At 39.8% G+C, this 27,561-nt stretch overlaps 1 protein-coding gene across 1 annotated transcript in view; it reads left to right on the top strand.

The window, feature by feature from the left end:
• Positions 1-27,561, top strand: part of PCCA (propionyl-CoA carboxylase subunit alpha) — a 294,043-nt gene that overhangs the window by 7,011 nt on the left and 259,471 nt on the right. Inside the window, exons 2-4 of the mRNA XM_063337025.1 lie at positions 898-975; positions 4,399-4,446; positions 4,542-4,610. Of these exons, the coding sequence (XP_063193095.1) occupies positions 898-975; positions 4,399-4,446; positions 4,542-4,610 (195 nt within the window). The remainder of the gene's footprint in view (positions 1-897; positions 976-4,398; positions 4,447-4,541; positions 4,611-27,561) is intronic.

Here is a 27,561-nt window from a genome sequence, read left to right on the forward strand (position 1 = left end):
ATGGGTTCTGAGTTCTGGCAGTTGCCAGTCATTGCTGTTTTGTGCTTCCTGATAGACAATATTCAGTATTAAGGCTTTTTTACAGTCTTCTCTATTCCAACTGGGTGAGCAAAAGTAGTTCTCCCAGAGCTGTCTGTCTTGATGCAACTTTGGTGTGGGATCATTTATCTCTGATTATTTTTGTTTATGGTTAACTGTAACTGCCCTTATGTTGCGAGTTGACTTGCTTGAGAAGTACCTGTCTGAATCTCCTTCTTGATACACATGCAAATCTGTTGTATCACCTATCATGTTCTCTTTGAAATAGTATGTGTATGATGCTTTTCCTGATGTATGCAAAATTGTTAAAAACTATAGGAGCTGTCTTTGTGGAAGATGGTTCGGAGCAGAAGTCTTGGAGAAAAAGGCTTCTTTTCCTCAGACCGCTGTCAGGGGTTGTGGTAGGGAAGACTGGGAGCTGAACTAGCATTTGAGGTCTGTTCTGCTTTTGCTCTGAATACCGGCACAGTCCATTACCTGCTGTATTCCCAACAGCTCCCTAGCAGTGAACTCTCCCCATCACCGGTGTGTGTAGATACATGCATGCTCTTCTGGGAACTTCTTGGTGGTTATTTCTTGGAAGAAGAAGGAAAAAAGATGGTGTAGTGGAGAGTTTATGAAAAATAATTTATACCTAAGCTAATGACTTCATAACTACAGCTTCTGAATTGTTTTTAGTTACTATTTGTTGAGTGTGTGCTTGGGGGCTGGGGCAGATCTTTCTAAGCTTTCATCCACTTGGTGGGGGAGTAGAAGGATATGGAAGAGTTTCCTCAAGATGTCAGTATATGAACTGTTTTTATCTTGCTGGAATACTGTAGCAGGAGAAAAACGTCTAACTCCCTCTTTCTTCTGTAGTGTGAAGCACTGTGTTCAAGATGGTGCCTTGTAACTTCATATAAACTGTATTCGTCTGTGTATGATCCAAATGAAAAGGTAAGTAGTGTAGTGCATGCCTTCTCTTTAACATTTTACTGTACCACTGACATTTGGCTTTTAAAGCTATCCTCTCCCCTGTGCTGCTGCTAACAATGGTAGTTCCAGTATAACCCGTGCACAGTCCCTGGTTTAATAGCATGTTTTTCTTCCTTTTCTTAAACCAAAAAGGAAGTTGCTTTTGCAGTATACTTGTCAAGATTGGATACTACTTCAAGTGCATACCTTAAAAGGTTGGATAAGTGATTGTGAGCTTGGGAAAGTTACATACTGGCCTGAACATGTTATAATTATGGAAGAACTATTAACATTTTGCCTGGTGTGGGAGGTATAAGCCTGTCAAAACATCTTGGAGCTAGACTAGCCAAAAGCTTTTCATAGAAACAAAAGTATGCAATAGCGGCAGCATGATTGTTAGATGATCTGACACAGGGGTGAGAATTTTAGAGCTTGGATAAAGATGGGCCTCTAAGGCCTGCAGAGAATAGTAAATCCTCGTCTTGGGACTTGTGCAGTAGCAATCTGAATTTACAGTTACAAGCCAAGAAAAATTTTTCTTGTGGGAGATTGTCTTGGCATGGCCTCTAAAGTAACACACTTGGAAAAATAATGTGGCTGAAGGTATGCTAGTATTGAAGGGCAAGAGTGCTGACAGTTCAGGACTGATAGGTTTCCCCTTGTATACTAGTGTAGAAGCAATCAACCAGTGGTGAAGCAGTGTCAGAAAACAGGGAAAACCAGTATGTACCTAGAGCTGTGGCTTAAAAAGAAGTCTTCTGAAGAAATCTGTATTCTTAAGGTCTTGCTTACTCAAGGTCCTTTGCATTTTCTAAAGGCATAGTTACGTTCAGATGATGTGATTGAATATTTAGTTTCTCTTAACTATGGAGAGCTACATTATTCCAACCAGGGGCTACTACAGATAGTTTAATCTCTTTTCTGCTTTTTCCATTCACTGCCCCTTCCACTGCCTTTGTAATGACCAGGCTTTAATAAAAAAAACTCTTTTAAACTAATTAGTTTAAGTCACATAAAAAAGCTGCATGTTACTTTAAAGCATCATCTGATATTTTTTTATGCGCTGGACTTGAGACTTGTCTTTGTCTCTTCCTGTTAGTGTCTTTATTGCAGAATTAGAAAATTAAAATGAATGTTAAATATTCTGAACATCTTGATACTGAGTCTTATCTTGTGCTGTGACCATACTTGAATAATAAAGCAACTCCTTTAGGTTCAGGAACAATTTGTGTGAGCACGGTGGAAAACTTTCTGTTTTTTTCACTGGGTTTTAGACCAGATCCCCAGCTAAAAAGGGCCTTCAAACAAATGAGCTAGCTCCTGTGGTGTTCTTACAGTATTTGTACCTCTGATAACTGAGTTTGCTTATGGATGTTTAAGATTTGTCTTTTGAGTGGAGTGTGGGTGTGCCTGTGTACTAGGCAATGGTATGCATTTCTCAGCAGATCTGGCTGAATTTACCATATGAGCTTGTTGCAGCTCTTACCTGGAGGGTCTTATCACTTAATTTCTGTATGTTGTTATCACATGGTAGTATTTTTAAACTGGTCATGTGATGCCAGGTCAGCCCTGACTTTGAAGAAGTAAATTTGGTCAAGGGCACCTTGAGTATATCTGTTTGGAGCAGGGGAGCAAACAATATATAGCCTACTCTGCCCATAGAAGTTCCTGTTGGGGTTTTGCAGTGTTTCTTCCCCTCCTCTTAACATCTGCCTTCTGCTCCCCAAATTAACTAATGACTGTGGGGGTAACAAGCAGTTTCATTGCTGCAGTGGCAGTACTTCCTCTCCCTGCCAAGTCCATATGAAAAACAGCTGTTTGGTGTAGGGGAGGGAGAATAGCTATCAAATGTCTTAGGGTATAGTTTGATAAACCTAATCTGGTATAACTGCAGGCTGCCCCTGAAGGGGAGAGTCCTGCTGGTTCCCTATACTGCTTTTTGATTTGGAGCGTGGGAGGCAGAGTGGGACTGTTCGATTAGTGTGTTGAACTGATGTGTCCTGAAGCTGCATCTCTGCTAGGCCTGATGCATGGAAAGCAGTGGGCTAAGTGTAAAGCAGGACTGTCCCTTTTGGTGTCAGCCTGTGTTTACAACCAAGCAGGTGCATATCAAAGTGCACCTGTGTATTTAGAAGCAAGGCCAGTGACAGCAATAACCCTTACTCCCAGCAATGAGACTTCTATGCTGAGCAGCCCTGCTCATCCACCACTCTTTCTTAATGGGAAGTTTTTGTCTAGGGTGTAAGGCTCATTGACTTCTTACAGCTTGTTAGCCCCGCCTTACAGGCATGATAGGAGCACTGAAGGTATATTTACAGCACAAAGTGCATTCCAGTGTGAAAGGAGACAGTGAATTTCAGGGGTGTACTAAATTTGATCTGCTGTTCTGTTGTGCTTTGGTTGCTATGTGGTACTGAGTGTATAACAGTGTCATGATGGCAATACAGGCTTTTGCCAGGTTCCTCACATGAGGTGCAGCTACAAGGAGGGGCCAGGGCCAGGCTGGTACAACTCAGCAAGCATGCCTGTACAGGGTGGCAATGTTTGTCTTTTAACCTTCATGCCCTAGGCAGACAGGAACTTCTACTCCTTATGACTGGAATGCCTTTTAAAGATCTCCCATGTCAGATGAATATTGTATTCCAGATCATCTGTGCTGGTTAGAGACAGTGACCACAGGTATCTGCCAGCATACTCCAAGTAGAGGTAAAATCAGCTAGGCTTAGGTTCTGTGTAGGTACTTTCCCAAAGCAGGCTTGGGAGCGTTCACATGGGTACTGCAGTGGGAGAACAACAGTGATGGTAACTTCCCACAGAAGGGTGGCAACACTGGCACGGGCATTTGCTCTGTGTCTAGCAGAATGTAGGTGTAAACTTTTAAAACATGATCCTTAGAGTACTGCCATAATATGGGATCCTTCCCTTTGTGTAGTTTTTAAAAAGAGACCTGGGAAGTATGGTAAGCGTACCTCCTTTGAATATCTTCTGTGCATGAAAAAATAGGTGACTTAAGTGCTTCCAGGGTAGAGGTGGTTGTTGTGTGTTTTGGCAGAGCTTATTAATGTCTTTTCCCTGGACTTGGCTGTCTCCTAGAGCCTCTGTAGAGTTCTAGTTTCTGCACAGTGTGTGATAAGGTGATCCAGGGAATGCTAGTGTCAATAGCCAACACCTTTTTCTTCTGAACCTGTGTATATGCCAGGTAGATCTTGTATAGCATACCTTTTATGCTATATCATCACTTTTAAATCAGCAGAACACTCTTAAAAGTAGTGATCTTGGAGTTACAAGCTCATGGATGAACCAGGGTTTTAGTGGAAGTGGAGGAGAAAAGAATGTGTGTTTCTGGAGGGAGGAAAAACTTGTTTTGTTCATCTGTCAAGATCCTTATTGTTCTTTTCTCCTCAGACTTTTGAAAAACTCCTTATTGCAAACAGAGGAGAGATTGCATGCCGAGTAAGTATGTAATCTTTTAAGTTTTTTCTTTTTATACTTAATTCTTAAACTGTTGATATTTTAAATATTGATAATTGTCACTTCTTATATGGTAGGTCATCAAAACGTGTAAGAAGATGGGGATTAAAACAGTTGCCATACACAGTGATGTCGATGCCAATGCTGTGAGTACTACTTGAATTCAAACTCAACCAGACTGTTACGCAGGCTGCTTGTTTACCATGATGGGCATGTTGGCAATTCTGAAGTATCTTTGTATATGTCCTATTCCTCCATGTGCTTGAAAGGAGGGGAAATACCAAGGCCTGGGGGGAGAGGACTGAACAAGTATTTAGTGTGTATTTTGTGTGAACTCTTCTGCGTTTTGCTTGGGTAAATGTTACCTTGCTTTTTCCCTGGATTAAGCCAGGCAGTTAAACCTGGTAGACAAGTGCACCAAGTGTAAGAGTGGCAGTGAAACTTAAATTTTTTTTAATAGAGCTTTTGACAACACTTCCCATAGCATTCTCTTGGAGAAATTGTCTGCTTGTGGCTTGTATGGCTGTTCTCTTTGCTGGGTTAAAAAAATGGCTGGAGGGCCAGGCCCAAAGAGTTGTCGTGAACGCAGTTAAAGCCAGTTGGTGGCCGGTCGCAAGTGGTGTTCCCCAGGGCTCTGTACTGGGGCCAGTTCTCTTTAATATTTTTATTAATGACCTGGACAAGGGGATCAAGTGCAACCACAGTAAATGCAGAGGACATCAAGTTAGGTGGGAGTGTTGACCTGCTTGAGGGTAGGAAGGCTCTACAGAGGTGTCTGGACAGTCTGGGTCAATGGGCTGAGGCCGATGGTATGAGGTTCAACAAGGCCAAGTGCCAGGTCATGCACTTGAGTCACAACAACCCCATGCAGTGCTACAGGCTTGGGGAAGAGTGGCTGGAGAGCTGCCTGGTAGAGAAGGACCTGGAGGTGTTGGTCAGCAGCCAGCTGAATGTGAGCCAGCAGTGTTGGCCAAAAAGGCCGACAGCATCCTGGCCTGTAGCTGAAATAGTGTAGCCAGCAGGACTAGGGGCGTGGTTGTCCTCCTGTACTCAGCACTGGTGAGGCTGCACCTTGAATACTGTGTTCAGTTTTGGGCCCCTCACTACAGGAAAGACATGAAGGTGCTGGAGTGTGTCCAGAGAACAGCAGTGAAGCTGTTGAAGGGTCTCGAGCCAAAGTCTTACAAGGAGTGGCTGAGGGAATGGGTTGTTTAGCCTGGGGAAAAGGAGGCTGAGGGGAGACCTTATCACTCTCTACAACTACCTGAAAGGAGGTTGTAGCGAGGTGGGTGTCTGTCCCTTCTCCCAAGTAACAGGGGATAGGGCAAGAGGAAATGCCCTCAAGTTGCCCCAAATGAGGTTTAGATTGGATGTTAGGAAAAACTTCTTCACTGAGAGGGTTGCCAAGCATTGGAACAGGCTACCCAGGGAAGTGGTTGAGGTATCATCCCTGGAGGTATTTAAAAGACAGGTAGACATGCTGCTTAGGGATATGGCTTAGTGGTGGACTTGGCAGTGCTAGATTAATGGTTGGACTCAATTGTAAAGGTCTTTTCCAACCTAAATGATTCTATGAAAAAAGACAATGAAAAGTGGGTCTTAGATGGTATAGAACTTGGTATAAATTTTTCCTGTGCCTGATAGATCCAACTCATTGCTTCCCGTTTCTCAGAGGAATGCTCTCTCCTACCCAGCTGTGCTGAGCAGGCCTACCATAGCTGTTCCATTTGATGGGGATATTGAAGTGCCTTGAATATTCAGCAGCACGTCAGAAAAGTGGTAAAATGGCTATCTAGACAAGGAAGGTACTTGTCTAGCTACTTACCCATTTTCAGATCTTGTACTCCCTTCTCTCTTTTAGAAACATTTTAAGTCATTTGTAGCAAGAATAGGAGATAATTTCCTTTGTGATATAACAAAAAGTGTAGTCAAATTTGCATATCCTTGTTGACTAGAGACAAGCTATCAGGACAGGACTTGAGAATATAGGTGGTGGGTTGCTCAGCACTGAAAAACTGAAGGATGGTTGATGGAATCTGTGAAAGTAGTTAAACTTGAGTGTTTTCAGAGTTAAAGTGAAAGGTGAGAACTGTTGGGAGTTTTGGACTTTGACAGCGCTTTTGTCTGAGTCCTTTTGTTGTTCTATTCCTACACGACTATCTTGGTTCATATAAATAGGCTGTAGGTAGAGCAAGGGACAGAAACAGGATTTTTCTGAGATGGGTCAAATTCCCTGCTGCTGGATTTTTATGCCAAGTAGTTCTTTCTGAGGTGAATGAAGAGTATACTTGGTTTGGATTTTAACTGGTGGCTATAACTGTGAGAGTATAGTAGTTTGTGGATGCTCAGTGGACTGAAATGAACTCTTAGTGGATGGGTGTCAGACGACATGATAAATTCTCATTCTTTTGGAAGCCAAGGGTTAGGTGGATATGAATACAAACTATGTATGATCTATGATTCCTCTGGTAAAATTGAAGCATGTGGATGGGTACTTGTATTCCATCTTATGTATATGGTATCTGCTGTTAGGATAAGTGCATTCACTGTTTAGCAGCACTGCACAACCTTGTTTGCTGGTATGAATTAATTCTGAAAATAAACTAAAAAAGCTGTTTAAAAAGGAAAACATTATTCCACCAGTCTGCAAAAGACTTGAGAAAATGAATTGGTCTTTTTTCCAGTGTGTCTGGATGGCTTTGTTTATTGTGTGGACTCTGCTAGGAGCTGGAGACTAAGAAAAAATCTGAAAGTAGTAAGTAAAAACCACGACTGAAGAACATAATGAGGGAATAAGAATGACAGGGAAAAGTACAACTCATGGCCTTAGGGAAGGGAGTACAAATAGCGCATTAGAAAGAGGAAATTGAAAATATGTCTACTCTGCTTCAATCTACAGTGCTGTCTTCGCTTTAAAATACAAATAGGGTCTTTAATTTGTAATGGTTCATAAAAGAAAGGAAATCCAAGCTGGTATCTCAGAAAAGCATCAATATACTCATAAGAGTTCATAAAGATAACATTAAGTATGTTAAATGAGATGCTGACATTGAGTTCATGGACTGGAGATGAAGCTCTCACAAATGCTGTAAGGGTGAAATAGTGTCTGCTTAGCACTTTGGATCCTTACTTAAAGACTGATCAAACCTATCTATACAAGGTTAAGCATTAGCTGTGTGCATTGAAGAAGCTTCAAGTATTTAAAGGAAAATGAGAGAAAGGCTACTTGAAACACTGGTCCGTGGGCTTCAAATAGGGTAGTGGTATTATGTCTAAGCTAGTTTTTTTTGTCTAATTGTATGCATGTTGGTTATGTCTACCATACATCCTTTAAGCACTACCTTGGGTGCTTTCACTGGGAAATAGCTTAACTAATGTAATCTGTTTTAATGACGTGATTACCTCCAGTTACTAATTGTTTGTGGGAATGACCTGGCTGTTACAGTGATACGCATGATCGCCAGTTTGGATGATCTTGATAGACGAGTCCAGAGGCCCAATTCTTTGACTGTATTACTTGCTATTAAACTAACAAACCATGTTTGTCCCGTGTTGTTCATTTGTGTTCAGGTTCCATCAGCAGCTACCTTCTTGGTTGTACCAGTGGTAGGAAAATCTCCAACACTCTGAAATCAAGCTTGGGAGCTGATTTTGTGCTTGACAGGATTAAGCAAGGCATCCCTCGCTCTTAAAAGAGCTGTATCACAAAGGCAATGAATATTGCAGGCAGCTACCTTGATGACGATAGTCATTAAACCAAAGGCAGAAATAAATGTAACAGGATGTGGTTGAACTAGTTGTCCACCCCAAAGCTGTTTATCTTTACTAAAAAGAGTAGGGCCTGGTTTGAAGTGACTGGAGTAGATAGGGATGGCTTACAAAAATATTTTTGATTAAAGTGTTTAGAAATAACTTTAATTGGAGTAGGTAAATTTTCTGTTTAGAACTTAGAGTAACCTTTGAGATGTAGTAATAGCCCCTTGTTACGCTACCTGTGTAGCTACTTGCTGAAATATGGGTAGTCTGATCCTCTTGATACTAATTCATTTTTACAAATAACTTTAAAAGGAAGGTAAACCAGACAGTCTGTTACATCTCTCTGACTTTCCTTTCCGTCATACTGTTTAAAAACAGAACTGAAACTGAACTGAAGCAGGGTTCCCTGAGTGTGCTCACTAAATATTTAAGGCGGGGTGGGGGAGCGGGAACAACAATCACAAGGTATCTAGGAATTCAGGCTCTTCAGTGTTAGGTTCTAGTTTATTCCCTATCCAGTGTCATATGGATAAATGACCTAAGCAGGCATTTTCACCAGTGTTTGGATGGGAACAGTATACATAATCTTAAAGTCATTGGCCTTTGAATAAAGGTACTGTAAGATTCCTTAGTGAATAATCTTATCCTAGAACTTTATTTTGGATTTTTTTTTTGCTGAATATTCAACTCTTCTTTCGTTTTCTAATGTTAAAATTCTCTGAAATCCTTGTGGAGTTTACAGTGCTGAATGGAGGTGGTAGGAATAGCTGAAATAGATCTAGACCTTCAATGAAACTACTTACTCTTTCTTGTATTTCAGACTTAATTTCTGTGGAACACAGTGGCAAATGGTGTTGGAGAATGAGTATGCCATTAGAGAAGTAGTAATTTTGACATACTAATTTTACATATTAATGAAAGGTAACTAGACTATAACTGTACAAAGGAATTTTAACTTCAAGAAATTAAAACTTAATTAACTGTTATGAGCAGGAAGCAGCAGAAAGGACTGCTATAAATTGAGAATATGGTGAAAACTGAACAACCTACTGAGAGCCAAATAAAGCTTATCTGAAGGAGGAAAATACAAAGAGCAAAAATGCTGTTTTGTGCACTTAATTTAAAAAATGGCCAAAGATCTGAAGGGTTTCTATAGGTTAGAATTGTTAAGGTGATGGGAAGGGAATGTTAACAAAGCTTAAAAGGAGGTGGGTGACTTCAGACTTTTGGGTATTTGTGTATTGATGCAAAGTTACAGGTAGCTGGAGATGGTATTAAATGGAATTGGATTACATTTACCTTAGCAGAGGTGGTGGTGGGGGAAAGATTATGTACAAAGTTATTTATGCAGTAGAAGAGAAGTTGCTGCTTTAACAACTGTCCTGAAATAAAATCATTGTAGTGGCTGGGGAAAACAGCCTGATAAAATGGCTTCTTAGACCTTCTTAGAGCATACAGTTGCTCTTGTGGTACATAGTATGTTGAGAAAAGTAGGTCATAATGGATGCTTTTTAGGGCCTTAAAAATCCTGACTAATACTCTTTATTACATCTGTTATTTTGGGGAAATCAGAGGAAAGACATTCTATACTCTTCAAAATGCTGTTGTTTTTTTTTTTTTTTAACTTCAGAGTTCAGCTTTCAAGACATTAATTCTTTACACTTGGATAGGTTAAGTGGGGAAGGACCAAAAGAATTTAAAATTTTTTTAATTAAAACATCTGGTGGAATTTATTTTTGGGATGAGAAAACAAGCAAAGAGTTTTGGCTGAACAAGAGTAGTCGTATGTACTTTTTCCCCCTGAACTGATTGGAATAGAAGGTTAAGATGAAAGAGCCTCCTCAACCATAAATGTAACACTGATGGTGCAAACATTGTCAAGGAAAGCTAGAGAACTATTGTAATGCCTAATGTAATCAGCTAAAAGTATGATAAATGAAGAACAAGCTTTCACTAATTGGATCTGAACAAAAGAAGGTATAGCATAAAGCAGTGAATGAGATATAATTTTATTTGGCATTTTTTAACACAGCAGGGATTCTATAGCCATACGAAGCAATGAACTATAAATGACTGAAAAAAATCCCATGGGAAAGTAATGTAAACTACTAAAACTTTACGGAGTAGTGGGCAGTTAGTTTTACTTCTAAACATATTTTTTTCAATCAAGTCACGTAAGACTTCAGGTGTTAGTGTATTAAATTGCCTTAAACTTAGACATCTCTAAATGTTTTTAGCTTTTGCAGATCATCATCTTGTTCTGCTAGATAATATAAAACCAAAAATGATGCAAATGCTTTTATTGATGTAAAAGTAATTGCACAGAATTCAGCTGTTCTCCAGAAACTGTAGTCTTCTGAGTGAAGGAAAATGGAAAAAAAAAACACAACAAAACCTAGAAATGGAAGATCTATATTCCTTTCCTAACTTTATTTCTTTTTTTGAGCTTGGAGTCTGAGGCAGTATTTCAGAAGGAAGTTGGGGGGAAATGTGGTTTAGGGAAACTGCAAAGCTGATTAAGCTTGTAAGTTTCTATACCAAGTCTGTATTGAGCTGAATGAATTTGTGTAAGCAAGTTGAGCTTTTGACTGAAATAATAAAAACTTTGAATTTTGCTGAAGACTTTCCTGTAGCTTAATGGGATGCTGTCAGCTGCTTTTGTTCTTAAGAAATCTAATTGACAAAAAAAATATTGTGGGAGGAATGTGGCATTTAAGTTTTAATCTAAATAAATAAATTAGATTGAAAAATGGAAGTTTATCCAAAACAAAGGTGTTTTCTTTACTTGTAACTAACTTACAAATACAGAGGTCTTAAAGTTTTTCTGAACTCTCATTTACTTTTTTTTTCTTGCTGTTTACTTTAAAATATGCAGAGCTTTCTTCCATCGTCTGCTATAAAACTTGAAATTCAGTCATTTTGACAGCTTGTTTCCTCCCAATGGCACTTCAGGAGTTTGTGCTCAGATAACCTGAGGAAAGATCTGTTCAAGTTCATACGAGAAGGAAACTTAATATTTTAATGCCTTGTTCAAATACATGATTCCCAGACTGTCTAGAGTGTACAGAATGGACTCTGCCTCCATGTACTGTCTGGAGAAATTCTCTCTTCATAAATGGTGGTATTTGCCAGGTGCACAGGATAGGAATGTAGCAGCTCACATCAAGGAAACATTAGGGTCTGGTTTGCAGTTGGTGTTCTGCTCTTCTTTCAATGTATTTACCTTCTGTTTCAAAAACAAGACAGCATGTGTCTCAGCTCTTCACAAGAGATGGTGGAGGTGATGTTACTATCCTGTTCCCCTGTTCTATCAAGTCAACTACTGAACAGCTTTGTAAAGCATAAGAAATGTAGGTGGTGGTCATCCTGTGAACACTCAAATGCCTCTGTGGAAGGAGTGTGCTTTTTTTTTTTCAGAGTTGTATCTTGTCTGCCAAGCATCATCTGCTTTTTCTTTTTAAGACTGTATCATTGCTTCTAAGCGGAGTGGCTTGGTGGAGGGCACTGTTGATGAGGAAATAATAAATTTTTCATTGGCTATGAGGAGCAATGGAAGCCTAATCTGCAGTTTCGAAAGTTGGGGGGCTCATCAGAGCTCTAGAGTCCTAAAGTTTCAGTCTGTTCTCCAAAGACTGGCTGTGCATTTTATTCAGTTGTAAGATGATGTGAAATGCACATGTGACCTTTGGAATGGGTCAGACTCCTTTTGTGTAGTTTGATGGCTGAGCTGAAATGATGCAAGAATACTTTAAGCATCATTGCTACAGCCCTCTTGAGTTACTTTCTTGGAGATGGGAAATATGGGTTGGAAAGAGGGAGTTGAATCCAGATCTTTTGACCCTTTTGGAGAGAGTTATTTAATTACCAATCTGACTTATTTGAAGGGTGGATTAAAATTCATTTCTTGGCATAAAGCTTATTTGGGAGAAGTGTTTGTTGTCAGAAGTTGTACTGAATTATCCTTGGGGCAGGAAAACGTGGAAGCCCACTCAGAAAAGTTAGTTGTGGCTTAAACGTGCAGGCGCTCAGCGCTCTGGAGAGTGAAGCAGTGGTTCTGTGGGTGGTGATGACTGCCTACATCAGTAGGTAGTGTAGAGTAATAGGAGTGGATCTGTAGAGTGAAATGGTTCATACTGAATGTTTTCAGCATGGTGTCCTTGATGCCTGCCTTTTAGCACCTCTGTTTTATTGGTTCGAGTCTGGTGCTGTGGACTCGGTGCCTGCTAGTGGTGGTTTGATGTGCTTGCTGGACTGTGTCTTTTGGTGGAGTTTTGCCTGGAAGATATCCAGTTCCTGTGCTTCAAGACAGCTGTCTATTGGAGACAAATATGTTGTAAGTGGGGATGACTGAGAAATTGACTTAAAAAAATCCAGTCCTTGTTTAAACTTAAATGCTAATGTACAGTGAAGCTGCTCTAATTGCACTTCTGGGGCCCTTTCTTGCTCTAGCACTTTTCTGACCTTGTGCTGAGCTGTTTCAGTGCTCTAAACACACCAGACACCTTATTTGTCAAGTTAGTTATTTTCTCTACTGATTTAGTATGCTAAAATATTTCAGTGGGATGTCTGACAGATGCTGGAGCCATGTATGGAGGCAAGATGCGTTGGGAGTAGGTCAGTCATTGGTTAAACTGACTTCTGTTGCCGTGCTGGCTGCAGGGCTCTGGCACTGTATGCAGAGCTCTGGGGTTTGGAGATTTACAGGCACCTCAGTGATCAACTTTAAAGTGTAGGTGACAGGCTGAGCAGGCTTCGCTTCTTCTGAAGACTTGCCTCTCTTGGGCTGCAGAGGAAGAGCAGGCAGCTCCTTCCTTTGAAGCCATGAGTGTTTGTGGAGGACACTGCTGGAAATACTGTCACCGGCAGCTCTGGATCAATGGCTCCTGCTGCCATAATGCTGGCTCAAATTTACAGTGCTTATTGCAGTGAATTGCCCCAAGAAAACAAGTGAATGTACACCTGTTGTAGTCCACTTTGCTTGTGTTAATCTCTAGACCTTTCCAGCAGTGGTTCTGGGAAGTGCTGTATGTAGTAACTTTTATGCAATTAAACATTGTTGGTGTGACCAAAAAAGGTAGTTATACCATGCTCATCTGAGAGGTGCCACAGTGACATTGTTTCCTGCTGCCGCATGCCCTTGGAGACAAGAGCAGAAGGTTCTTGGACTTTCTCCTTTGAGGCTTGCTGAGTGTCCTGTCTCTTTTTCCTGACTTTATCCTTCACCCAGGTGCTCAGCAGTTTCATTGTGCAGATTCACATTTGTTGCTCCTGCCGTTTATATTGTGCCAGCTGTGCTGTTATCAGCTGTGGCTGTGGACATTCAAGGATGTTCTGTTTTCAGGCAGTGTTTGTGAGCAATGCTATTTGGTAATACTGTCTCATTTCTTGTCTGTGTGGGTGTAAACACTGGTCAGCTGGGCTGAATTTCCCTTTTCTATTAAGACAACTTCTAGACAGAGATGAACCTGAGGCAGGTTTTTTGTGAATAATGCTCACAGGTGCTTGTGAAATGGCTTTTACGAGTGATCCAAGACTGTGCTGCCTACTAAGAGTAGTTCTTTCCCCCTCCTTATCTTCCTGTCTTTTGCATACCTGACACTCTTGTTGGCACTGCTACATGTGCAGCCTTTTGTTAAGTGGATCCAGGCCTGCTTATCCTCTGAGAAGAGTGGGGGGGGCGGGGAAGAAAGAAATGTGGATCAGTAAGCTGATGTGACTCCCTGCGTAGGTTAACGAATGCTAGAGCTAATGCCATCAGGACACATGGTTAGGGGCTGGGAGAAAGGAAAGTAGCTGATAAACCTTTTGAGAGGCAGTGTAGATGTAGTGTCTCAAGTCACTATGAGCCTGTATCCCTGATAGCAATTTTCTTCCCTGCCCCTTTTTCCCCTGCATCCCCCTGTGGTGGGGTATGCAGTGGGACTGTGTGAAGAGCTGGGTTGGAAAGCAGAGCCATCTTAAAACGTTCTTGTAAGCAAGGCTGTATTTAAAGCCAGATGCTTTCCTTGGTTGTTAGCTGTATAGCTCAACAAACAGCTACCAGGGTGTTGTGGGGTCTGTGGCTGACAGGCTGTGGTTCCATGGATGGGATCCCGGTGCTCTTCTTCCAGGGAAGGTTGTTAAGGAACTGAATTACATATGAAGTGTCTGAAAGATGGAAAAACTCAATATTGGAGACATGAAACAAAGTGAAAGTATAGTAGGGAGAAGGAAAGCAGTGTGGTTTGCAGGGTATAAGTTACACATGTGGATGCATGTGTCACTGTTATGGGTGTTGTCGTTCTGGGTTATACTCTCTTCCTTGTTCTTAAAAAGCACCTGGCTTTCACTTGTTTACTTTTAACAAAGTAGCATTATAATTTAAAAAGAATGAGTTTGAGATACCCTTTTATTTCCCTTCACCAGAACTACAACAGAAATTCCCCACAATCATTCTACTCTTGGTTCACTAGCTGTTTGCCTGTTACCTTTCCGAATTATTATCCTTATCTTGTATACCTCATGCCCCATGTTGGGTGCCAAAAAGGACTGTGGTGCGTTGATGCCCTCTCCCCTTAATCTTCATGTATCTTGTTTAATATAGGTGGAGAACGGTAGTCTGTGCTTGAATAGGTGGTGCAAGGTAATAGCTATACGTAGTGGTGACTTGGGTTGATAGAGATGCATGTATTCTGTTTAGATATAGTACCTTTTTTGGGTTCTGTCTCTGTCTTGCTGTGCTAATCGGGCAATGCTCCTGAGTTTCACTAATTTGATACATAGTATTGCATGAATTCTTGCAGTCCCTTTTTAGCTAATCTTTAATATTTGTTCGCCTGTTGACTTGTAATGTTACGGACATCATGAGGTAGGATGCTGGCAGCTCTTGAAGTGAAACAATTTTTAATGTGAGCTTAGCTGTTGGCACACTTGTGACACACTGATGCTTGTGAAAGCATTTGTCTCCCTTGTCTGCTTTCTGTAGCAATGGGACACCACTGTCCAGGAAGTATGTCTCCAAGATAGACCTTTTATAATTTTGTTCTCATCCTTTTTATTCTGTTTGTAGTTTCCTGATGCATTATGAATGAATCTGAGAAGCAACCATAGATTCAGTGTGCACTGATAGGACCTGTTGGGGGCAGTGAATGATAGTGCTTTGGAAGGGGGGGGAGTGGGAGAAAGAAAAGGGGGCGCATTTCTTCACATCCTTTCTTCCACGTGAGCAGTCTGAGCTGCCTGACTAAAGCTGTTCCTTTTTCATCTTCAAACACCCTTTTTGCAGTAATACAAAAATCTTAGTCTATACTAATGCCTGTTGTAGAAACCCTGTTAAGAAATCATAAACTTGTTATGTATTCCTTTGCATTTTTTTTGGTAATCTTAGATTAGAGTTCAGTATTATGGTTCTCTTTAAGTGCATGCAGCCGTCAGTGGAATGAACGTGCATTGAGCTTGAATCCCACAATGACACAACTGTTGGAGAACGACTCCCTGTGGGAGGAGAATGTGAATGGAAGCTGAGGCAACTGTGTTGAATTGCATAGAGATAAGATCCCAGTTGGCAATGTGGGATGCTGGCATGTGGCCACTGATTGCAGTAGGTTTGTGGTGTTGCATGGAAACAGGTGTGACCAGGTGATCTTCCAGCTCTTATTCGTTGGTGCTTTTTATCACAGATTCTTATCTAAGTATGTTATAGGCACTTTCTCAAGGATCAGATGACCTGCCTTATCACCATATGACGGTGATATTTCTTTATTTACTTTGGCAGTGGTTGAGTCTCGAGAATGGGGGGATGGGGAAAAAAGGCAGTTTTAAGTTTCTTCTGGTAAGTGGCTTTGTTTTTCATGTGGTTCCAAACAGTGTGTTATTCTTCCAGATGTGTGAAATGGAGTGCTTGGTACTCGGACTCCTCCTTTCTAATATTTTGTCATGATGCTGAATAATGGAGGTCCTGAAGGATGTTGTTAAAAGGCTTGTATTAAGAACTGTTCACATGAATGTCTAATGGCTAGTTAATGAAAATCAGTATGTTTTGGTATAACTTAAATGTTAAAATTGTTCTCAACAGTGCAGGTGCATCTGACAGTCATATTTCTATTAGGAATTAATTTCTTCCACTGATTTAAGACAGCAGTGGAGTACCAAAGATAACTTGAATGAAGCTTTTCTTTCTTGTCTTCCAGAGAATACAACATCTATCCCCTAGGGAATGCTTTTGTTTTTGTCTTTGTCTTATTTCTCACTAATATTAGTTTTATACATATATGTATGTATAAAACATCTGTGGATAATTCTGATCCTGCTTCTCACCATGTATGCTTATAAAGGGGGCAGGCACGTGTGCATGGTGAAGGTGCCAGTTTGGTGAATACAAGGGAGCTCTTCTGATCTGTAACCAGACCTTGGTGGGGGCCCTGCGTCAAACTGGGATTCTGTGCATTTAGCAAGATGTCATAGGAGCTTAAAACTTATTTGTGTAGTGCAATTTCTTTCTTTGAACAAAACTTTTAATAGAGATTTGTCTGTTCTTAGATGGTATTAGCAGAACATTCCCAAAGGACGCTTTGGAAGTTAAATTGCAAGTTAAATACTGGGGACTGGTTTCTTACGATACTCCCTGCAAAAGTTGTCCCATGGTGTCATTGCTTCCTTATTATCCCATATTGTAAGTGTGAAGGAAAAGCAGCTTTGAGTGAAAGAACATGTATTAATTTTAAATCTTGCCAGCAGTCATGAATTAATATTTGAAGTACATAGAAGGAGTGGGCCTTCCATGTCTTGTGGTGTAGCAGATGCCTGGTGCTTCTCTCTGGGGCTGGGACTAGGGGCTGTGTGCCCTCACAAGTGTGAGGTGTGCACTGGTCCAGGCGCTGAGTTGCAGGTGAAAGAGCTGCAGGGAGGAGATGAGCTGACTGCAGGATCAGGAAGAACAAACAGGCTGACAGGCTTTTTGCAGAGAACCTGCAGAGCCAAGAGCTTTGCAAGTGGCTATGCTTGAGTAAAAGTAGGAGAGAGACCCTCAATATAGGGAAGGCCATGACTTCTGCCACTAGCCATGTTATGGTGGATGTCTGCCCCAGACCTGATCAGGAATGGGAAGCAGATTAAACCAGTTCTAGAAAACTGGAGGAAGCATTGTGACTGTGGACCCTGGTACTCATCTGGGGTTTTAACTGTCCTGATATTGTCTGGAAAGACAGAGTAAAAGCATTTGAGGAGTCTTCTGGAATGTGTGGAAGATGATTTCTTGACACAAATGATTGATAGGTTAACTAGCAGAGATGCTGTGCTGGACCTCTTACAAAGAGGAAAAAGGTGATCAGGGAGGTGAAGCCTGCTGGCTACTCTGGAAGTGGTGAGGCGTAAGTCAAATAGCAGAATTACAACCCTGGTAGGAGAGTAGGTTTTTGGCCTGAGCAAGGATTTGGTTGCCAGGACCTGATGGGAGACCGCTTTGGAAGTTAAAGTGGCCTAGGAGAGCTGGTGGATGCTCAAGGATAGTCTTCTCCAAGCACAGGACCTGCCTATTGTGATGTGGAGAAGGCTGAGAAAGCATGGCAGAAGCCTGCCTGGCCTGTCTGGGGAACTCAGGCAGAGCTCAAATGCAGAAAGTGAGTATACAGCAGGTGAAGGCAGGGAGGAAAAACTTGTCAGTGTGAAGTGGCATAATTAAGGAAGCCAAAGCTCTTCTGTTGACTGTGTCTGTTGACTGTATACTGAAAGATGTGAAAGGGCAACAGGAAGCTTCTCTGTATCAGCAACAAAAGAAAGGAAAAGGAAAATGCCAGCTCATTAGGCAAGGTACCTAATAATGGCAAAGGGTATGGAAAAGTCTGAGAAACTCAGTGCCTAATTTGCTTTGGCTTTTACTGGGAAAGTCCACTCCTAGGCCTTCTAGGTGCCTGAGTACCAGACAAAGCGTAGTCCTGTTCACAGTAGGGAAAGATCAGGTGGGTGTTAGGTAAGTGAATTGGACACAGAAAAGCTCGTGGGATGGATGGGATGTGTTTGAGGGAATGAGCTGATTTCATTGTGAGACTGTTCACTCTCATTGCCGAAATGTCAAGTATTGTGGGATGTTCCTGGTGACTGGGAGGAGGTAACTGTTTCTTTGATCTAGAGGACTACAGGGAAGTAACTGGAAAAAAAGTGGTGTGAATTCTTTTGGAAGCCATGTGTTACATGAAGTAGAGAATATGACTGAGAGCAGTCAATATGAGTTTATTGTGGCAAATTGTGCCTGGGTAACCCAGTAGCCATTTTTGATATGACCAGGTCCATGGATGAAAAAGAGCAGTGGATGTCAATTACCTTGGCTGTACCATGGCTCTCACTGGTGTCCCGTAGTATCTCAATAGCTGAATTTGTGAGGCAGTCAACCTAGCTGAACTACAAAGTGACTGAAAAATTGAATCAGATCTTCAGAGGTCACATCCAACCTCACTATTGCTTTTATTTAAAAAAACCCTACAAGGTGGGGGGAGAACTCATTTTATGCAAGTAAAAGCAAAACACAGACTAAGTTAATTTGTATTATGTTGTCAAATGGGCAAATACATGATTAGTCCATAGTCTTTGGCTGTGCAATGTGAAAGAAGCTCTCTTTCACCATTTATGGCATCATATTTGATGAGAAAAGGAATGGCTCTTCACAGATAACCTGAATGCTTATTATGGAAGTATGACCTGTTTCTTTACCTGTGGGATTTTTTTTTTTAAACTGTCTGCCACCTATGGATGAACTATCAGGTTCAGATTTGGGGAAGCTTTTTTTTCAGTAAAGATTTCCCTTGGCATATACAATTATCAAAATACTGATGTGATTCTGAAAAGGTTAAAAAAAGTAATAATGAGTGTACATATAAGTCTCCAGTTGTCTCTCAATTATTATTAAAAATGAGTGTAAAATTTGAAATATGATGTCTGGAAAGTTAAATAATAGCTCATGCTTATGACAAACTTTCCTACATAACTTTGTTGATCTTGTACGTAACGGTTTTCAATTTTGCATATGGTGCTCTAGCTGTTTGAAAGCTCTTCAGTTCAACTTCTGAATGATGGTTTTGTTCCAACATGCACAGCTGTTGCTCTTAACTGGCTCTTCTGGATGCCACTACTGGTTGAGTATTGGAACTGTCAGTTTCCTAGAAATGCTCCTGAAGCCAGGAAAAAGTTAACTTGCTGAACTGACTTTTGTTTAGCTAGTTTCTGCTTAATAAGTGAAGGATTTTGTCATGGAGAAGAACTAACAGAACAAGTGTATTGTGTGGGGTGGCTGCTGGGGGCTGCATCTCCCTGCCGTTTCAGGTTAAACTTTTTTTCCTGAACATAAGAGGTGGTTGTGTTACCTGGCTAATGGTCTGTGGAGATGAGAACTGGTACTTTGAATGTGTTGGAGACTAACAGGAATGCAGTCCTTCAGCTTTAAAAAAAAAAAAAGGCTGTAGTAACAGGTTTTAAGTACTGTGGTGTTCCATTATAGCCCTGGCAGGTGGTCTGCCTGGTGCAGTGAAGCTTTGGTGCTGGAAGCCCGTCTGGCTTGGTCTGCCTGGGTCTCTTCCTCACATAGGTGGTGAGAAAGGCTCCGAAATTAATTTCAAGGTGGCTGACTCTAGTACTGTTTGCCTCTGTTTTTAGTGGCTGAAAACCTTGTGTACATGGGAGGGAAGGGACAGAGGTTGTGGAGTTGCCTTTGGGCACCATTGCCAGATATGGCCAGATCTCGGTGTCATAGTCATCTAGGTTGGAAGAGACCTTTGAGATCATTGAGTCCAACCATTAACCTAACAAGTGCCAACTTTCCTTTTTGTAAAGGAGAATGAAATGCAGAATGGCTGGGCTTTTGGGCAGTCCCCCTGCCTGCCACAGTGACCTGCTGCTGGGGCTTGAGAAACCTTCAGAAACAAAGGTGTTGCTTTGTTTCTTCTCTTATGCTTTCAGCAAGGTACTGCTTTCCTTGCTCATAACTTTAAGATTGGTTGAAACTTTGAACTATTTATGTATTTGCTTGTGGTGTTCACCTGGTTAAGGATAGCAAAACTTTGAGAACTCTGGAAACCACTGTAACATTTCTTGTACTTTTGGTTTGAGTAGTCATTTTTTGTGCTGTGCTGTATGTAGTACTCAGTTCAGTGGTTGGTGATTCTCTATTCAGTAATTAAGTGCTGAATTCAAAGCTTTGATTTTACAAGACCATAGTATTAATATGGATTTTGCTACTGTATTTTTTGTCATTTTAATGATAAAGATCTTGTATATGTCTTAGATCAACGTTAGCTTTTCTTTTGATAAAACAAGAATATGTAAAGGATCTCTAGCTCCCTCAAATATGTCACTGTTCTCTGTAAATACAAATTTATGACTATAATTTGGGGGAGATTTTAGTTGTATAAATGACTTATTTTTTTAGGTAATAACATAAATTTTAATGATGAATCTGATTTTACTTATGATACAGTTACATAGAAATGTAACTTGTATTTAATTTTTAGTTGCTGAATGTTTTGAAGGGTTTTTAGAATTAGTTTATTCAATGGGTTAAATTGAGCCTGAAGTTTTGTTGTGTACTTCTTGTTCTGTATCTGTGGAGCTCAAGATTGACAGAAGCTTGTAGATTGTGAGGTCTGCAGTAGTAATACTTGTTGACAGCAGTTTCCTATTTCTTTTTTCCTTTTTTCCTTCAGAGGAAATACTGTAATTCTACTGCAAGTTAACTTAAATAACTTAAAAGAAAAATGTAGTTTTTATGTCTTAATGTCCAGCTCAGTATTTGCCTAATAGTAAAGTTTGTGTCTGTGCCAGTTTTTTTGCTCTGTCGGCAGAGAATTTTCTTTTACAACTTAGCTAACAAAAATAAGCATGTGTGTCTTTTTCTTTGTGAATTAGCTCTGAAAGCTAATTTTTTAAATTAGGCTAATGAGATTCAAGAAGTGACACTGCTGTGTTAAAAGCAATTGTCAGAGCACTAACATAAAGAAATTTCAACAAAGTTTTTGATTTTAAGATATGCCTTTTTAAGAAAGTCTTCAACTGCTAGAATGTCATATTTCCATCAGCTGAACTAAAGCATACAATCAGTATTACAATTTTCTGCCTTCAGATTTCTGGGAGTAAAGCTAACATTAACAATTCATTTTGTAGGCAGGCATGCATGCCTATGTATTCTCTGCACCAATATTCTTTCTGCGGAAGAAATTTGAATTGTGCGACTTCAAGCAGTTAAGCCAACAGTGGCCTTTCTCAAGGTGCAAATAATCATATTCTCTTTAAGAAATTAGAGATGCAGTAAGTTTGGTATGAAGGCAGCTGTTTGTTTTTAAGTTAAAATGGAAACTAACACGCTTCTCTGAAGTTCATTGTTGAAGAACACTTCTAAAATATTGTAGCTTTGAAGCTTGTTTGGAGTGCTATTTGCTGGTCTGTGCTTGCTTAAGTGCTACACTTCTGTAAACTAAACTGGCAATTTTAGTTATTTGTTTCCTTCTAGCAGTCTTTCTCTTAATCTAGGAAGGAAAGCACTGAGGCTTCGTTCAGTGGAAAAAAGTTCTCTGGTCTTGCTCATAATTTTGCAGTGCTTGAAGCGCAGAGATAATGTTTTATTTACAGACTTCTTGGTTCTTGAGGTGAAAAATGCTTCAAGTTCTGTTGCGCAAGTAAGTGGTGTTCTGGGCCAGATCTATTGTACTTGGCATCCTAGGTAAGGTTGGTAAGGTGACAGGAAGCTTGTGAAGAGCTCTTGGCTTTTGAACTTCATTAGTGATCCACAGTTGCTCTGAAAGGTAGACTTTGAATAGTGCATGTGTCAGGTATGTAGTGCAGTCACACCTAAATGATTTCATTCAGGGGTTTTAGGGAGCTTTGCATTTCTGTTGTATTTGCATTTACGTATATTTTTAGAACATGTCCTCTGAGTTTCTCCTTGAAAAATGTTATGGTAACATCTGAACAGGAGCCTGTAAGCTGCTGCCTGTCCTGTGTAGCCCCACAGGAGGGTACTTTGAAATGGGATAAGGGCTTCATTGTGAGCCTGCGATCATATTTCAAACAGTCTGGGGCAACAGAGGTGCAAGAAAGTGGGGGTTCCTGCCAAGTTCATGCTTGGTCATGTGAGCAGGCAGTTGCTGGATGCTGGACCAGCATGCCTGTAGCAGCAACATCTGTACTTGCAAGAGAACTCTGCTCTCGCTTGCATTGAGTCTTTAAGTCTCTTTGGCCAGAAAAATACAGTGGTAGAGTGTGCATCTTTGTACTTTCTTTATTCTTTTGCTGTCTGCTCTCTTCTGTTTGTTTGCTTCTATAGTGTATTCTACTCAATTTTTGGTCCTTAGTTTTGACTGTTTTTTCTCTCTCTGGCAGTAAGTAGCATAACCATACATGGTTGTGGTATTTCCTCTTGCTTCCCTGCCCCCATATTCTTTCAAGTCTTGTTTTCCCCTTTTTCTCCCTCATCCGTTCCATCAGTGACCGTATTGCTCGATGTATGGTGCGTCATTCTGCAAGCTTACTGATGGTGAATGGTCTACTTTGGGCAAGAAGATGGAGAGTGTTACAATACCATCTCCTAGGTTTGTGTCTTCTTCCCTTCCCATTCTCTAGCATAAAGGAGAACTCCTGGATTCTCCACTAAGCAGCGAGTCCTGGGCATTTATCTATTGGAAGTTGCTTTACTTATGTGTCTAAATGGACTGAAAGAGCTGTAAGGATGATGATGATGCTAATTTAGAAGTAGGGAAAGAGGTAATCTTCTCTGAGAAAGAAGCTTTTACCAAGTTTTTATTTTGCTGCTTGACTGGTGGTGTGGTGTTTTTTGTTTTTTGTAATTTTCGGATTGGCTATTTATCGAAGCGGGAATGTTGCTTTTATGAATATCTGCATTCTGTCATGGAATAAGCAAACTTTGCCTATGACAATGAGTTTCAAAGCTAGCATTACTTCTTTCAGAACTCTGAATGCATTTATACTGTTTCAGCAGGAAGGATGCATAAATTGTGAAACTGAACTTTGAAACTTTAGACGGGTTTATTAATTTTCTTCTTAAATTAATAAAATGTACCCGTCCTTCTCCTCCCCTCCAAAGAACCAAGGTATTTTTTTCTCACTTGAATTCTCTAGACTAATTGCCTTGCTTTCAGCATGTCCTTTTCTGCCAGTGGTAAAATATAGGAATATTTGACATTTACCATGTTAAAACAAAAAGCCAACAAAATTCGTGAAAATCTCCGAGAGCTGCATCTTACCCAGGTGGCCTGCTGTTTGAAATATGACTCCTGGTGTGTATTGTACTCTTAGCCCTAGGATTCGGTAATGAGATTGAGTGGTATCTTGCGTGAGCACTTCTGGATGATTGACAGTGAGGTGATGTGAATCATCATTTATCAGGATATTATCATGCCTACCCTTGATAATTTCTCCCTGCTGTCTGGGGAGGTGGTGAAGACAGATAGGACTTTGTGATGTCAAAGTAATTAGTGTGTGTTGGTTTCCAGCTGAACAAACTGGAAGCTAATGATCAGGTAAATGAAGATGAAGTGCATTAGTGTAAGGATGAAGGTGCAAGGACCTTGGGGAAGAGCTTATCAAAATTTCATGGGGGTTATTTGAATATCTTACAATTTGTGCGGTTGCAAGCAATATTTAAAACTACCAAAGGATAGTTCTGCAACAGTCTATTTACATGTCCTTTGTTGATATCTTGTCTAGTGAGAGGGTCAGCACTAGGGTTAAGGACATCGGTCTCTCTGTTCTAAGGACTAGGAACTCCTTATGATTTTAATAAAATCTGAGTAATGAATTTCCAACTAATGGCAGCAATTTCACGTTAAATGATGTTAAGGAATCCCAGTGTACTCTGAAAAGGTTGGGTTTTTCAATGACTCTTCCCATTTTGAAGGGAGGAAATTACCATAAATTGATTGCTATGTATTTGATCTGTGACTAGGGCTTCTTTATATAATTAAAATATTTTAATGTTCCTTGGTACATATGTAAATACTTCAAAATATGTGGACTTTGCAATATGATCTGTGATGCTGCATCAGGTTTTTAACAAGCACAGTAGTTTCTTGGTGCAAGTTTTGAAAATAGCATGCATGGTTTATTAAGCAAATATTCTTATAACCTGGAAAAAAACCCCCTTTTGTTAGGTGTATACAGCTATGCCAATGTTTCAAATGATGTTTACTGCACAAGACCAGCTGAGTGTAATTGCTATACCAACAGCTAGTGATCGGAGGGTTTCTGTAGTTAATTTTATTACATGTGATTAGATATTGCTAATTGTAATTAACTGATTGAAAAGCTATCTGTTTTACATGCTTGCTTTTCAGTTATTAAAATGGTAATTTACTCATTGTCATTTATCAGTAAACTTTGTATTAATATGCCAGTCTCCCACATACCTCCAAGAATAACATACCTGTGACAGCAAAGTTTTATAATTAAAGCCTTGTGGCAAAGCTATTCTTTCAGCTAATTTTTATGTAGACAGCTTTCTTTTCTTTATTTCAGTTACTTCTTTGGTGAAAGTGAGTGGGCTAGAATCCCTGGCAGGAATTTGTCCGTATTAATATGGCTCATCAGAGACATTATATTTAATTGGAGAGCCTGCGGTATAGTCGCAGGAGGCCGAAGGGAATTATTTAGCATTAGCAATGGCTCGTCTGGGAGTTGTGCACTAATCAAGGAGCTTGTGTGTTAACTGTAGGGATGATGGGAGTTATGACGATTATGACATGTGAGCACATGTCTGTATGAGAACTGGACAGGCAATGAGTTAATCAAGAAATATATTAAATGGCTCCCATGCTGCTTCATTATTACTCTGTAGAGTGTCTGTCAGATTGTGTACTTTAACAAAAAATAAAATGAGATCCAACAAATAGATGTTTTTGCAGGTAAAGTTAATACCAGCTTTTTAACAAAGAACCTCTTTTCCATTCTATTTTTGAAGTGAATATGTGCTTTCAAGTGCTGTATTGACAAAGAATAAGTGAATGCTTAGTCTGAAAAATGCATTTAAACATGTGCCTCTCCAATGTGCACTTTTTCTATTTTGGCAAGTGTCTGCTTTCAGTGAATATTGATTATTTCCTGCTTTCAACTAGAAGTTGATCTTTAAACTTTACATAATTAATAACTTGCTAAAATATTAAAAATAAATTTTATGTTAGCAAATTAGCTTCAAGGAAATAAAAATAGTAATCTCTTCCATCATCAGGATACTTCAAACCTTGCAAAGAAAAAAACCAAACCCAACACCCCTTAACTGTAGTGCATGGACCATTTATCTGCCAGATAGACACATTCTGTGCCCAGCATGGTTAGAGGCATCCATTTCATATCCATCATGAAATTATCAGTTATGCTGGCAAAATCCGTGTTTAGAGGTAATAGGACTAATAAACTGAGCTCACTTAAAATAGGTTGCGTAAACCCATAAACCAGCTGAATTATATCTGTAGGCAAACTTATCCCAGAGCTACTGGACAGGTGAGCATGTGCACTTTTCCTGCTATTGTAAGCACTACCAAATTTAATACAACTTTCCACCAAACTGTGACCTTCATGTATTAACTTAATTAAAGCAGTATCATGGTTAGTACCCAAAGTGTTAACCTGTAGGAGGTTGTTATTGAAATCCATTATCTGTGGAGTCAGTATTAGTGGTCAGCAGCAGCAGAAGTAAAACTGCAAGTAAGACCCTCCCTTGGGTGCTGTGAGCTCAGCAGGTTAAACTGTCAAAGCTACTTAAAGGATGGATAGTTAAACCCCCTGGAGTTATAGGTAAACCAATCATTTGCTGTCAGCAGGAAATATGACTTTATTTAGCAGGTTGGAGGGGGGAAAAATACCCAAACCTAAATGCTAACAGGAAAGAGGATTTAGAAGGAACTGTTGTGTGAGCGTGTGTGTTGCTGTGCTATGCAGATTCCCTGCAATTTGGAAAGATTTTCTTAATTCTAGGCTTTTTTTAAACAAGAATCTATTTATATAAAAGTTTACTCAAATATCTTATAAACTGTACATGAGGTTAAGCTAATCTATTAGACTTGTGAATATTATCTATATATTAGGTGAAGAATGCGAAAGTTTGTACCTTTCTTAAAAATGGGAACGGTTGTCACCTTACAGAAATAGGTTGTTTCTTTCCTTTAGTGTTTTGCAGGTGTTGCCTATCTAGAATGTAGTTATCTTTTTATTACACTAAATATCTTTAACATTGATCAAGTGCATTATATTTATTAGCATTTATAGGCCATCAATGTTAATGATACTGTAATTGATAGTGATACTTCCCATATTTTCTAGTTTTTACTTCAGTCTTCAAAGGTGAAGATCAGGAGAGCTTTACTTTGTATTTTTTGAATTCTTGCCTTCAAAAAAATAAAGAAAATTCCGGAAGTGATAGCTTGTTATAGAAGGGTATAAAGTAGATGTGGGATAAGGCCTGACATTTTTTTGCTTTATTTTTTTTTAATTGAAACAGAAATTGTGCTTAAGTCTTTGGTGGGTGGAACTTCATAGTGGTCTGTGAAGGATGCTCTTTTATACAGCAAGACCTGTTTCCTCAATAAAGTGCACTGTTTTTAAAGTAAATCTGCTTGATGTGCTGAAACAATATTGCCATAAGATTAATGGGATAGAGACTACAATTCTGCTTGTTGTCCTTGAATTAACTTCAGATGGAAAGTGTATATCATAGGAAATCAGCTGGGAGGTGGAAATGTTGTCAGGGAAAATACTCAATAACCTAAAAAGCAAATTAAGGATTTTCCCGCTAAACCAAAATCTTACAATTTGAGATGTAACTATGGCAGAATTATGTGAGGGATAGGAAATACTTTTGTCTGTAAGAAAAAAAAAAAACAAACAAATGATCTTGTTGAAAATACTTTTTGTCAGATGATCTGGAAAAGGTTGGGACCACATAAATTCAGGCATAAGCATGCAGTGGATGAATTGTCCAGTGCTGGTATTTGCTGTATGAAAATCTTATTTAGGCAGTACAGGTTTACTTGTCTATTCCTGCCCATTTGTTAGACTGTGCACAGTCCTTATAGATTTGGTGAGCCAGCTGGTTGTCTATACAACTATTTTGAAGTGTATGAATGTACTGTGTAACAGAATATATGCACTTCTTCACTTAATGGGTATGGGTAATATGTTCAGCATCGTAGAATATGAATGTACAAATTCTGTTAAGGTTGGAATGGAGGTTAGTACAGTGATCTAATGAACAATGTTAAATAAAGCTTAAAAAGCACTACACCATAAGATGAAACTGAGAAATAAATACTTTTCTGTCGTCTTTCTCTTGTGCCAGAAAATTTAAGATTTTCCATGCAACAAAAATAGTCT

This window comes from Chroicocephalus ridibundus, chromosome 1 (genome assembly GCF_963924245.1).
Source record: "Chroicocephalus ridibundus chromosome 1, bChrRid1.1, whole genome shotgun sequence".
NCBI lineage: Eukaryota > Metazoa > Chordata > Aves > Charadriiformes > Laridae > Chroicocephalus > Chroicocephalus ridibundus.